The 13,237-nt window shown below is 38.8% G+C and overlaps 1 protein-coding gene across 1 annotated transcript in view; it reads right to left on the bottom strand.

Annotated features, from left to right (window-relative positions):
• Positions 1-393: 393 nt before the first annotated feature.
• Positions 394-13,237, bottom strand: part of LOC149409267 (ionotropic receptor coreceptor Ir8a-like) — a 45,383-nt gene continuing 32,539 nt past the window's right edge. Inside the window, exons 10-11 of the mRNA XM_089649978.1 lie at positions 2,964-3,090; positions 394-514 (exon numbers count right to left, since the gene is read on the bottom strand). Of these exons, the coding sequence (XP_089506104.1) occupies positions 394-514; positions 2,964-3,090 (248 nt within the window). The remainder of the gene's footprint in view (positions 515-2,963; positions 3,091-13,237) is intronic.

The raw sequence follows: 13,237 nt of genomic DNA, 5'->3' as shown, positions 1-13,237 counted from the left end.
ATCCTGATATTTTGTATAGATTTACACTGTTTTCGTCTATCGAGGTTTCACAGAGTATTATAATATCAATTTTATTTAGTTGACTATAAATACTTAGTAGGAATGTATTCCAGTACTTGGAGATAGACCTAATGTTCAAATTAACGACAGTTATTGCTTTATCGCCTGTTTCATGTTTGAATTGGGTCCAGTTTTCGAACTTTTGAATCCGTTCATATTCTATATCTGAGGTCTCAAAATCAATATTAGACGCCATAGTCAATTTTAGCTAAGTCCTTTTGAAGGGCTGCCTAGTAAGCCGGACAGTCCCTATCTCCGGACGGGTGGTTTGCGGGCTTGTGAAATCTCGTGCATGTCGCGCAGACTGGTTCCGCAGTAGCAGAAGGGCATGTCTCACGGGTATGTCCTTCCCGGGCACAGTGCCCACATCTCGTCGTCTCCTTGCAGAACTTGTAAGAATGTCCTATCATCTGACACTTTGAGCACATGTGTGTTCACGAGTGTGAAACATTTTCTATACGATTAACACAAATCATCATGTAAACCGCATAATTCATGCACCTTAAAATGTATAACAATAATTATAAAATAACTCTACGTTCGGATGAAATCTTTTTACCGCTTTATAGCATTTATATATGCATTGCTACTCGATTAATAGCATCAACCGTCATCACAAGTGTGATCGACTACCAATATAATGAGCATAGTTTTTTTTTTTTTAACCACGTACCAAGGTACTTTTGTGTACTTTCAAATATGCTCCTCCGGACGTATAAGGCACTATATACTTCTAGAGAACCATATAATCGAAATTTTCTGTTATTTAATATTTCTTTATTATTTTTTTCATGCTATAACAATAAACAGCTGATGATGTATCACTTTCTAACTACGGAACATTAACCCACTTTGTCATACGTATGTAAATAAGCAAGGTTATTCGACTTTTTGTCTCCAAAAAACACATATTTACATACCGATGACAGACGTGTTGCATAGTTAATTTCAAATTACCAATTCACCGCTACAGATTAGCGTAACACATTATATTTCTAATACCATAATGAACACCTTATTTAGGTTACCTTATACATGTACTTCTTTAATTAAGACAACTGTATTATTTATGCTTATATTGCTCTAAACATTTCATACTCTAGTTATAGCTCACTATACATTTATATTTTATGTCAAACAAATATTTCTCTAAACGCAGAAATGTTTCCTAAGCTAATTATGACTACATATTTTCGATTCAATTATCATGTACAATGCTAATTTCAAGTTTATCATAAATGATAGGATTAAATATTTTTATATTCTATTATATAATAATTTCATGACCAGCGCTACATAGTACGCACTCTGCGTAAAAATCATGCAGTTGCACTGAACATAGTTCAGCTTACAAAAATTTCACGATTTATACAGTGATCTAAACCACAAACTGGAATCAAACTTTGATTTCCATGCACCACAAAATAATAAACAAATGCTTCGAGCAATTAGTTCGTTGATGCACCTGACACCGCAAACGCGGAATATCAGCAAACTTTTAGTTTAAAGCTATTTTGTAAATAATTTAATATAATAATAATAATATTGGACAATTTTTATAGCGCCGCTTTTGTGAGTTATCACCTCAGGGGCGCTTTACAGTTGATGCAGGTATTACAAAAAAATATATATATATTACCAAAATAAAGTGAAGTTAAGTAAAGTAAAATGAAGAACAGGAACAGGTGACATGAAGACAGAAGATGGAGACTCTGCAGCAAGAATCCTAGGTGGTGAAGAAACTGGACCTGCTGCTGCATCGAGAGAGATTACCGCGTCCACCAACAGTGCCAGCACGAGGTTCGTCATCCGTTCAGGTATGTGTCTGCTGCTAATAAAGCGCTGACATGTGTCTGCTGCTATTAAAGCGCTGACACAATATCCTCACATAGATAACAGACCTTGGCAGCACCGCTGTGACGTTCGACGAAGATAGGAGATGGAGACTCTGCAGCAAGAATCCTTTAAAACTACAAACAACTTATTATAATTAAACTTAGCAATAATACCTATAGTTGTTATAAGAAATCTAATACTAGTAAACAAAACGTTATGTTTCCATTTCATCACATATTATAAATATTGTATTAGAATTAAGTACTCTTGCTGACCATCTATCTTCTAATAATTGCTAAGCCAACAATGTCTTCCAATGTGTTCCCGAAAACGTTGCAACTTTAAACGCTTAAAAAACAATTTGTCATCTCACCAAGTCCAATCATAACTTCTCTGAACATTTCTTACTCTCCTGGACACATTGGAGGCTGCTCACATTCTGACTGAAGGTGCCTCAGTCAGGATATGACCAATAAATATGTCTTCTGTTTCCGGACACCGTGTATAATGCAGAGAGGTTTTGCGAGTGTTTCGGCACAATTAGTCTAATGTTCTTTACTGTATTAAATAAATAGGTTCTTTTATACGAAGTTAACTGTATTAAATAAATAGGTTCTTTTATACGAAGTTAACTGTATTAAATAAATAGGTTCTTTTATACGAAGTTAAGTTTATTAATAATTCAGTTGTTTATAAAAGTACAGTGCAGTCTAACTGCAAGGAAGGAATCTACAAGAATGCCCTCCCGCGCTCCCCGACTGCCCGCTGCCCAGCAGAGTCGGAAACGTTCGACAACCCTCGGCTATCTCCGGTCGTGCACGAACGCCTATATGATATACTACACCCTTCCCTCTCTAACTGCAGCGCTACGACTACTATATAACAGAGATATAGGGTCCCTAGTTACCGCTTTATGTGGTAACCCTACGGCTAAAACCTTATCATTATCAACAATAAACTTGAAAAAACCTATAAAATATACCACACACATAAACTACATTTTTAAACTAAATATTTCACACAATTAATAATAAGTACATAATTTATAACTCTTCAATAATGTTGACTTGAGAAGTAGCCTGCTCTTCTGGGGTATTTTGTCTGGGCCGAAGTCGATTCGCCCACGGACTCCTTTGTGTTGGTATTGGTGATGCTCCTGATGGTCCTGGCCCAGCACCTTCCACATCTGCCAACCTGAAATCAGGAGAATACCCCTTAAAACCACGTAGTAAAACCGAGGTCTCCAACTCCTGAGGGTCGTTCCAACTGATCTCAGACGCGGACTGCGACCCGTTGAACTCCTCACCCCAGCTTACTGACAGCTCCCTGATTTGATCCAAGTGTCACTTCCACGTCACATTCGAATCTCCCACTCTTACAATGAAAACCTTTTTCCCCAGAGACTTACAAATCACAGCTTTTGTCCATAATACTTTATTATTTTGGCGATAATCTCGCACAAGGCATTTTTGACCTATCCTAAATTTGCGAGCCTTGGCTCCACCAAAACCTTTAATCTGTCTATCCTGACTTTTCACAATATTATCGTTCGCACGCTTAACCAACTCTGAGTCTAGCTCTAGCTATCCCACCTTGGGTAGAACTAACCCGTCAAACGAGGAACGAAGCCTCCTGCCTACTAACAAAACAGCGGGTTCAACACCCGTCGAACAGTGAGGCGAGTTTCTATAATCTAACAGAAAATTCAGTAGTTTTATTCTATAATCTTTGTGTAAGCTAGAACCAACCATCACCTTTTTAAGAAAACCTTTTACAGTTTTCACTGCGTTTTCTGCTAGTCCGTAACTTTGCGGGTGCCTTACCGGTGACGTCATAAATTTAATGTTATTTTCACTCAAGAACTTCTTAAAATCTTCACTCGTGAAAGCAGTACCATTGTCTGACACAATCAATTCAGGGTTACCAAAAATCGCAAAAATTTTTCTTAATTCTAAAATGGTGTGAGTACTATCTGCCTTTGTAACCTCGATACAGTCTATCCATTTAAAAAATGAATCGCAAATTACTAAGAACATCTTGCCTGATAAAGGCCCACAGTAATCTATATGCAAAGGACTCCACACTCTTCCTGAATTCGGCCAAACAATTAATTGACTCTTTGGTGGTGATTGCCTATTAATAGCACAATCCTGGCATGATTGAACCGTCTTTTCTAGATCCTTGTTCAACTATGACCACCAGAAATACGCTCTCGCAACGCCTTTCATCTTGACTATACCTAAGTGCGACGTATGTAACAAGGTTAACACATGACTCTGTAAAGAAGCTGGCATAATTATCCTATGGTTCCAGAATAAACAATCATCTACAATAGACAGTTCGTTTCTCTTAACCCAAAAATTCCATAAAATATTGTCACGTTTCATAGACTTAGGCCAGCCCTGCCTCAGATGAGTGACTACTTGCTGTAGAACTGTGTCTGAAACGGTCGCTGCTTTAACCGAACGCAAATCTAATTGTGTTCCTTCTTCTATAAAACTCACAAAATCTGCACTAAAATCATCATTGTGTTCCTCGACCGCATTTTCTAACGGCAAGCGAGATAGGAAATCCGCTTGATTATTACCCGATTTAACGAATTCCGTCTTATATGCAAAACTCGCTAAGACAATACCATACCTCTGCAAACGGTTGGCCGCTAAAACTGGTATGTTTTTGTGTTCCCCAAGAATTCTCAATAAAGGTAAGTTATCACCACATAATGTGAATTCTCTTCCGAACAGGTACTGAAAGAATCTATTCAGCCCGAACATGATTGCTAAAGCTTCAAGGTCTAAAATGCAATACTTTTTTTCCGCGCTAGTAAGACTACGTGAGGCAAATTCAATCGGCCTCATCGAACCGTCCTGAAAAACATGAACTAGACACGCCCCCAAACCGGATGTACTCGCATCCGTATATAGCTTCAACGGTAATTCGGGAAAATAATTAGTGAGCACGGCGTTTTCACTCATTAAACTCTTTACTGTATCGACAGCCTTTTTACACTTGTCAGAAAAATCCCATTTAACGTCTTTTTTTAATAAGTTATGCAACGGCTCTAATATCGAAGACATTCTGGGAATGAAGTTCCTGTAAAAGTTTAAAACCCCTAAAAGGCTTTTTAATTGGTGCACATCCGCTGGATATGGTGCCCTTTTAATCGCCTCCAACTTGTTAGGTTGAGGTTGAATGCCTTCCCCTGATATCACATAGCCTAAAAACTCAATTGACTTCACGAAAAAATCACATTTCTCCGTGTTCACACGCAAACCGCACTCTTTTAAGCGATTGCACACCGCGCGAATATTCGCCATTAAATCTGCCTCGTTAATGCCAGCGATAATAATGTCATCTAGGTAGAACGCAACACCCTTCAGACCTTGCAGACAACCCGCAATCGTCCTAGCAAAAATTGCAGGCGCAGATTTGAACCCAAATACAAGCCTGTTATATTGAAAAAGACCCAAGTGCGTATTTATAGTCGTGTATTTCTTGCAACCCTCTGCTAACTCCAACTGTGCGTAAGCTTGCTTAAGGTCGAGCTTAGCGAACAGTTTGCCTGAGCTAACTTTATGAATGACCTCATTAATCGTAGGCAGACGATATCTTTCTAAATCTGTCATGATGTTCAAGGACCTCTTATAATCAACACATATACGAATATTCCTGTTTTTCTTAATGACCGGAACAATGGGTGACGCGTACTCGCTACTAGAGACTGGAGATAAAATTCCGTCCGCCACCATAGATTCAAGTTCTTTCCCGATTTTATCTTTTAACGCGAACGGTACCGGTCTCGCGTTATGAAACACTGGGTTTGAATCCCGATTGACTTTAAAACATACTTTATGTTTGTTAAATTTCCCTAATTTGTCTGAAAAAACTTCTGGAAATTCCTTAAAAAGTTCCCTTTTTTTTCATTCACTAAAAAAACTGAATCACGATTAATCGGCGCAATTCGCAAGTCGAAAAGTTCCATGAAATCACGACCCACAATTAATTCTGAATCCTTAGCGACAACTATAAAATACATATTATTTTTAGTGTTGTTGTATGTTACCGAAAAAATTGATTTACCCACGATTTTTAATGGATAACCGTCGTAACCAGAAATTGTACGCTTGTCAGTTGACAACTCTATATTTTTAAACGATTTTTAAAAAACAATCTCAGGAATCACCGATACACTCGAACCGCTATCTACCATAGCTGAACATGAAATCTCATTTTTGTTGTTTGTTTTTGGGGTGTTATGCCGTGTTGCGCTAACTCCTTCTTTAGCCGACGTTTCGGACAGCGTTGCAGTGTCCATCATCAGGGCAGATCTGGTAGATCCGAAGATGTGTCGAAGAAGAACACATCTTCGGATCTACCAGATCTGCCCTGATGATGGACACTGCAACGCTGTCCGAAACGTCGGCTAAAGAAGGAGTTAGCGCAACACGGCGTAACACCCCAAAACAAACAACAAAAATGCTTTTGGCCGTGAGAATCTAAAAACTTACATGAAATCTCATTGATTTTAATCTCGACTTTATACGGACTAATAAATGCAATGTGCTCTTTATAAATTGCCTTTTTTACAAACAACGGAGACACTTTATTATTCTTACACATATTTTTAAGATGACCCACTTGTTTACAGATGAAGCATTTTGCGCTTTTAAACTTACAATCACTTAACGCGTGATTCGCTCCACAACAAGTACATTTCTTAAAACCCTAGAATTTCCTGACACTAGGGCTTCTCAACCGTGAATCCGTTCTTGAAATCTCCGGTTTCCCTCTAGAACGCGACCTTTGATCCCCCCATGTATTCGTCTTTTTCTTGATTGTACTCACAAAACTACCTACAGAACCCTCATCCTTGACTTTCACCCCTAGATGGTCCAACCCCGCAATACTAATCGCCAGTTCCTCCATCTTAATGAAAGACAGACTAGGTCCCTCCAGATAAATTTTTTCCTTTGCCCTCCCAGGGATCAACCCCAGAGCAAACACATCCGCTAAATTCGCTTCTAAACGCGTCCCAAATTCACAAAATGTGCTAAGACCGCGTAATCGCACAGCAAAGTCCTTAGACGACTCCCCCTGTGATTGTTTAGCTGAAAAAAACAATTCTCGTTCCCTAAAAACCGACTTTGGCTTCGAACAATGTTTTTCTAATAATTCCAATAAATTATCGAATGACGTATCTGTGACCTTGGTAGGAAAACATACATTGATCAAATAAGTGAGCGTTTCAGCTTCGAGAGAGCTCAACAAATATGCTCTCTTTTGAGATGCATCGAGTTTGACGGTTTTCGTGTCATCACGGATCAGCAGGAACTGCTCAATCCTCGGGCGGAAGATTCCCCAGTCATCACGTAAGTGGCTAAACCGCGGGATTCCACCTGACTCCATAGCTGCCAGATGCCTGGACCGACACCCGAACCATCAATGACACAGCAAAAACACCAACACAACTCGACAACAATAACCTCCAAAAGAGAAGACTACTTAACTCAACCAGGGTCCACGGCGATGGGCTGCTTGGCTAGTTAATTTACTGACTGCTTGGCTAGTTTTAAGGTCTTCCTTCTGGTCGGATTGACCGTCTTCCTTCCTTCTAATCTTAATAAAATAGACCGGAAACTTCCTCCACCGGATGGCAAGTCTTCTTTCCTTCTAGATATTAAGATCCAGCCACCTTGGCCTGAATTTCCGTAACTTCTTCACAACTGATGCTCCTTTCTCCGGATAGTCCTTCCACAGAAGCGACCAGATGACGTTGGACAGATGTAGTATTCTCCGGATGCAGGCGGTGATGGCAGGTCAAGCGCGGGTCTGTGAGTCGACGCCGGGCGCTAGTGACCGGACTCGTTGACTGTCAGGCACTGGCGATCTTGGCAATCAGTACTCCAGTGCTGACGGGAAGGCCGAAGGTGCGGTGGACCTTGTAGGCGGTTGAGCGGGAGTTGAGCAGACCAGTGAGGATGCTGCGTGTCCTCGTGGTGGTCACGGAGCGTGGATGAAGCGCTGGTCAGAGACGTTGGAACCAGGGCGCTGTAATCCATGTAGCGTTGGCCAGGGACGGCGATCTGGGCCAAAGCGCTATGATGATAACCCGATGGAGTCCATGAGCAGAGCCCGGAAGAATGTCCTTCGCGCAGGTGAGGTGCGCGGATTATCACTCGTTGAGCACCTTGTTAACTGATGGCGGATTGATGACTGACTAGATTCTTCATGCTGTCGTTTTTAAAAGGTGAAGAAGCTTCTCGAACAATTTGGTTGCTATGTAGAATTTTTCAAACAAATAAATAAAAGAACATCCAAGAAGCTTGTTTGGAAAAACCGAAACTTCTAGAATTCAGTTCGAATGAAGTAGTGGCTTACCACTACAGGTAGTTCCGTAAATGACACAATAGACCTAACACAAATATAATAGACTGAGAAATTACTTATTTGATCTCATAGAGTATAAGGTCTTAAATATACGACAACTCCACCTAAAATTTTCGCTAATACATTTCCTGTTCAAATATAAAAACAAAACTCTCTTACAACATAACTACATCACCAGAACAATAACCAACGGTCACTACAAAGTACCTTCACTACATACCAGGTCAGCTCAAAGACAATTTTTATTCCTAGCTCCTAAAATCTTTAACCTTATCCCTGAAAACCTAAGAACCGTTAGTCAACCCCATTCTCAAATGGATCCTTACACACGGAATACATTACAACTAAAATACCCATTCGTTCTACACTCTATAAATTTAATCAACTTTCAGACAAAACATAATAAATCCTTATTCCCTTACTTGGCGGTATAGTATGTACATAATTAATTAGTGTGATCTATTTACTAATAATTTTTCATCTTCTTATAATTCTCTAACTTCTCCATCCTCTTCTTGCAACCCAAACTAGCTATACATCACTTTTCTTATTTTTCTTTTTTTATATTATAGTAATGTATAGATTCTATGTCCGCAAACTGTAAAATTCACCCGCCATAACACAGGGTCATCCCTAGCATGGAGGATGAAATATCACAAAAAACCACATGTACTCTCTAAATCATGTATCCATAAAATAAAATTAATAAATAAAAATCACTAATCAATCAAATCTCTGTAAACCCAGATATTCTTAGTAAAATCTCTTATCTATAAATCGCAATGAATCATATTTATTATCTGAAGTAATTTTATAAGTAACACATTAAAAAGAATATATATTTACCAACAGAGTTGATTTTCTGTTCACGTGCCACAAAGGTGATGATGGACTCTTCCGTGTCTTGAGGAATAGAATAAAATAACAACGAAATATCAGAGTTTACTCTGAACTGACTTACAAAAGTCACTGGAATTCTGTCAACCACGTAAAAGTCTTCTAAGTTTTCGAAAACTTTGGTTCCCAACTATCATTAATATGAATGGCATTTTCGTTTAACTTTATAGTCCAGTTATTTTCTTCTACTTCAGTAAATCTGTAATTTTCATTGTAGCACTCTTCACCGAAGACATCATAAGCGAAGAAAAACACGCAGAACGCAATTTTTAAATACATTTTTTGATAAAACACCGTCTTTAACTGTTGAAAAACCCAACTGAACTGTTAATAAAATCAGAAGTTTCCAATAAAAATAAAATAAAGATAATTTTACATTACTTTAAATTACAATTTAAAATCACAATAACGATGTTAAACATCACTGAAATGCTGAAAAGATCACTGTCGAATTTATATCAATTATTTACTACGATGTAGGAACTGAAAACCAATCAAAACACTACATAATTTGTTATAGATGTTCTCAATTCATTGTAAACATACTCCAAAACAAACGTTTCAATTTTAAAACACTCTAAATGTATAATTTATCACTATAATTATAAAAATCACTTCTAAAATGTGTATTTTTAATATAAAATTCTTCGATTTTAGCAACGACAAAAAACTGACTAGAAAAACTACAAAATTTCTCGTAAAATTGCCAAAAATTGGAGCAATTTTCTAAAATAATTTTGACACGTGAATATTACGTCGATGACGTTTTGTTTGACAGAAGGAGAATCGTACCTCCATTGTTTATTTTTGATGATTAACCAAATGATAAGGACCTTATCTGGTATCGCATGCAATTTTACCTACTTAAATCAATATTACATTTTTCTTTTTTTATTTTCTTATCTCGTTTTACAAACCTATGTACCTAGACAGAAATCGTCAATTTTATTGAGTAGTGTTTCTATAAAGAGAAAAATATCTAGAATTTTCTTTTCATGAGACAAGTGATTTTAATTGAACTAACTAACCATCACGCTGTTTCCCCGCAGGAGTGGGCGGAGAGGACGGACCACCAAACAACTTCTCGCCTCAATCACGTTCATACATCGTCTCATACATACTCTTCTATTATTTTGAATCTTGACATGACCCGACTCGATTATCTGATTCACTTGATCGTGCCATGTCTTCCTCGGGCGTCCCCGATTTCTGCTACCATTCGTATTGGCATCATTAATTTTCCTTACACTCCTTCTTTTTTCGTTCATTCGCTCTACATGCCCAAACCATCTAAACGTCCCTTTCTGAATCTTACTCGTTACGCTTACGTCAGCCTTGCACTCTTTGCGGATCTCCACATTCCTCACAGGATCATACATGGTTTTACCACACGTACGCCTCAGAGAAATCATTTCAACAGCATTCAGTCTACTTTCATTCTTTCTTTGCCAGTTCCATGCCTCACTTCCATACATCAGGGTAGGTACCAGCACTCCATTGTGTACTACTAATTTCGCTTCTTTGGATAAGTTATTTTTGGTCCCTTAGTTTTAGCGACTTCTGTTGAACGTATTACTAAAATCTCAAATGTTTCTAGAGGGATCCCCACAGACGTAAGTGTTATTTATATTTATGATAAAATGTGCGATTCTGGCCTCGGCCCGCAGATTCAGAATGCCTGTTTGAAATAATCAATAGAATAATGACTACGATAAATAGCTTAAACATTTCGAGAAATACGTAAATGGTATTTGATTAATTTAAAGTATTAGAAACCGTAACATGGGGCGACATTGATCATCCTGGTTATCTGCGTAATTCTTGCTACTACTCGGAAGTTACTCGATTCGTAATAATGGTTTTATTTCGGGCAACGTCGGTATGATTCGTGGAGCGAAAATGCGTGTAAAATTAACCCAACGTGACTGAGGTCGGGTATGTCATACCCGAGAAGTTTTAAAACGCAGAATTGTTATGTTATTGTTGCCATGCAAATCCCGTAGTCACTGTAGCTGGATGTAAAGGAGTGGGGGGCGAGGTGCAGTGATGTGTTTAGTGTCGCGCTTTCGCCAATGGATGGAGTCCGTCACATAGGGTTATTTGATTTATATTAAGACTAAGTCATTTTTTTCTATTTATATAATTAGAATAAATTATAGCAATGTACAAAAAATGTTAATATAATCATTTGTTTTGTATACATTTTTCAATTCATGTTCCCTTACATATTACAATACAAGCCAATCATTTATGGGAATTTCCCGTTACACGCAAATCTCTAAGTATTTGATTTTTAATTTTTTTATTAGAAAAATTAGTTGTTTTTTTCCAACCAAAAATATGGAAAATCATTAGTAATTGGACATCGATTTTAAGGCTAAGGACTCACGGAGCGATTTTTACCCGCGTCCGCTGCGGTGGCGGAATGGAGTTTTATTTTCAAAACTCACGAGACCGCTCTTTTTTGCGGTGACGCAGCCGCCGCGGTCGCGGTTATCGCCCGCAATCTTGGCGGTTGATTATCGCAAGACGGGCGGTTGCAAGACTGAGTTCCACTAACTCGCCCGCCAACCGATCGCAGAGCGCGCGGGGGCAACCCGCCGCGGCTGCGGGACCGCGGCCGCGCCGCCGGTACAAGATGACCGCGGGTGCAGCGGGCCCCGCAAACAATCGCACACGCCGCGGGCGTAAAACGCGTCGTGAAATGTGCTTTAATTTTTTACATACATATCTGCATTCTACAGAGGCTGCGGGCCCGCAACCGCGGCGGGCGCGGGTAAAAATCGCTCCGTGAGTCCTTAGCCTAAGTGTTATTTGAAGAAGAAAAAGATAAATTTTCGAATGATAATAGATTAAATTTATTAATTTAGAAACAGTGGTAAACTGATTCCAGAATGCAAGACTTGGGTACGAACTTTGATAGCAATTTTCTTGCCTAAAAAATAAATTGTTTTATATTTGTATATAGATTTTATTATCGTTCCAAAATTTTTAATTAATTTTATTATCGTTCCAAAATTTTTAATTAATTTTATTATATAAAAAAATAATTACGAGATAAAAAATTATATATAAATATCTAATAACTGCATGCTACAACGTTCCAACCTTCTTTTTTTTTTTTTTTGGGACTGGTGTATCATTGTAATAAACGGCCTCGTGGTTGTCGGAATCCGGTGGTCGAGGGTCCATATCCAGCAAGCAAATTTTATTTGATTGATTTGTATTATTTCATAAATTAATCATTTAAAATAATATATGGTTTACAGGCGGCACCTTCTAGAGTGGAATATACTCGTAGCATCGCCCCGATGTGAGATCACCATTCAGAATTGAAACGTTGCTTCTAATGGCTTTAGCCGTGGATGGTGACCAGATCTTAACACCTTCAGTGTTTTACAGACGGCACGTTCTAGAGTGGAATATACTCTCAGCATCGCCCCGATGTGAGATCACCATTCAGAATTGAAACGTTGCTTCTAATGGCTTTAGCCGTGGATGGTGACCAGATCTTAACACCTTCAGTGTTTTACAGACGGCACGTTCTAGAGTGGAATATACTCTCAGCATCGCCCCGATGTGAGATCACCATTCAGAATTGAAACGTTGCTTCTAATGGCTTTAGCCGTGGATGGTGACCAGATCTTAACACCTTCAGTGTTTTACAGACGGCACGTTCTAGAGTGGAATATACTCTCAGCATCGCCCCGATGTGAGATCACCATTCAGAATTGAAACGTTGCTTCTAATGGCTTTAGCCGTGGATGGTGACCAGATCTTAACACCTTCAGTGTTTTACAGACGGCACGTTCTAGAGTGGAATATACTCTCAGCATCGCCCCGATGTGAGATCACCATTCAGAATTGAAACGTTGCTTCTAATGGCTTTAGCCGTGGATGGTGACCCGATCTTAACACCTTCAGTGTTTTACAGACGGCACGTTCTAGAGTGGAATATACTCTCAGCATCGCCCCGATGTGAGATCACCATTCAGAATTGAAACGTTGCTTCTAATGGCTTTAGCCGTGGATGGTGACCAGATCTTAACACCTTCAG

Source organism: Hesperophylax consimilis, unplaced genomic scaffold (genome assembly GCF_061612785.1).
Source record: "Hesperophylax consimilis isolate HC1 unplaced genomic scaffold, BYU_Hcon_1.0 scaffold_32, whole genome shotgun sequence".
In the NCBI taxonomy this organism is placed as follows: domain Eukaryota; kingdom Metazoa; phylum Arthropoda; class Insecta; order Trichoptera; family Limnephilidae; genus Hesperophylax; species Hesperophylax consimilis.
Note: the sequence above shows the minus strand (reverse complement) of the source record. Positions and strands in the feature narration are given on the sequence as shown.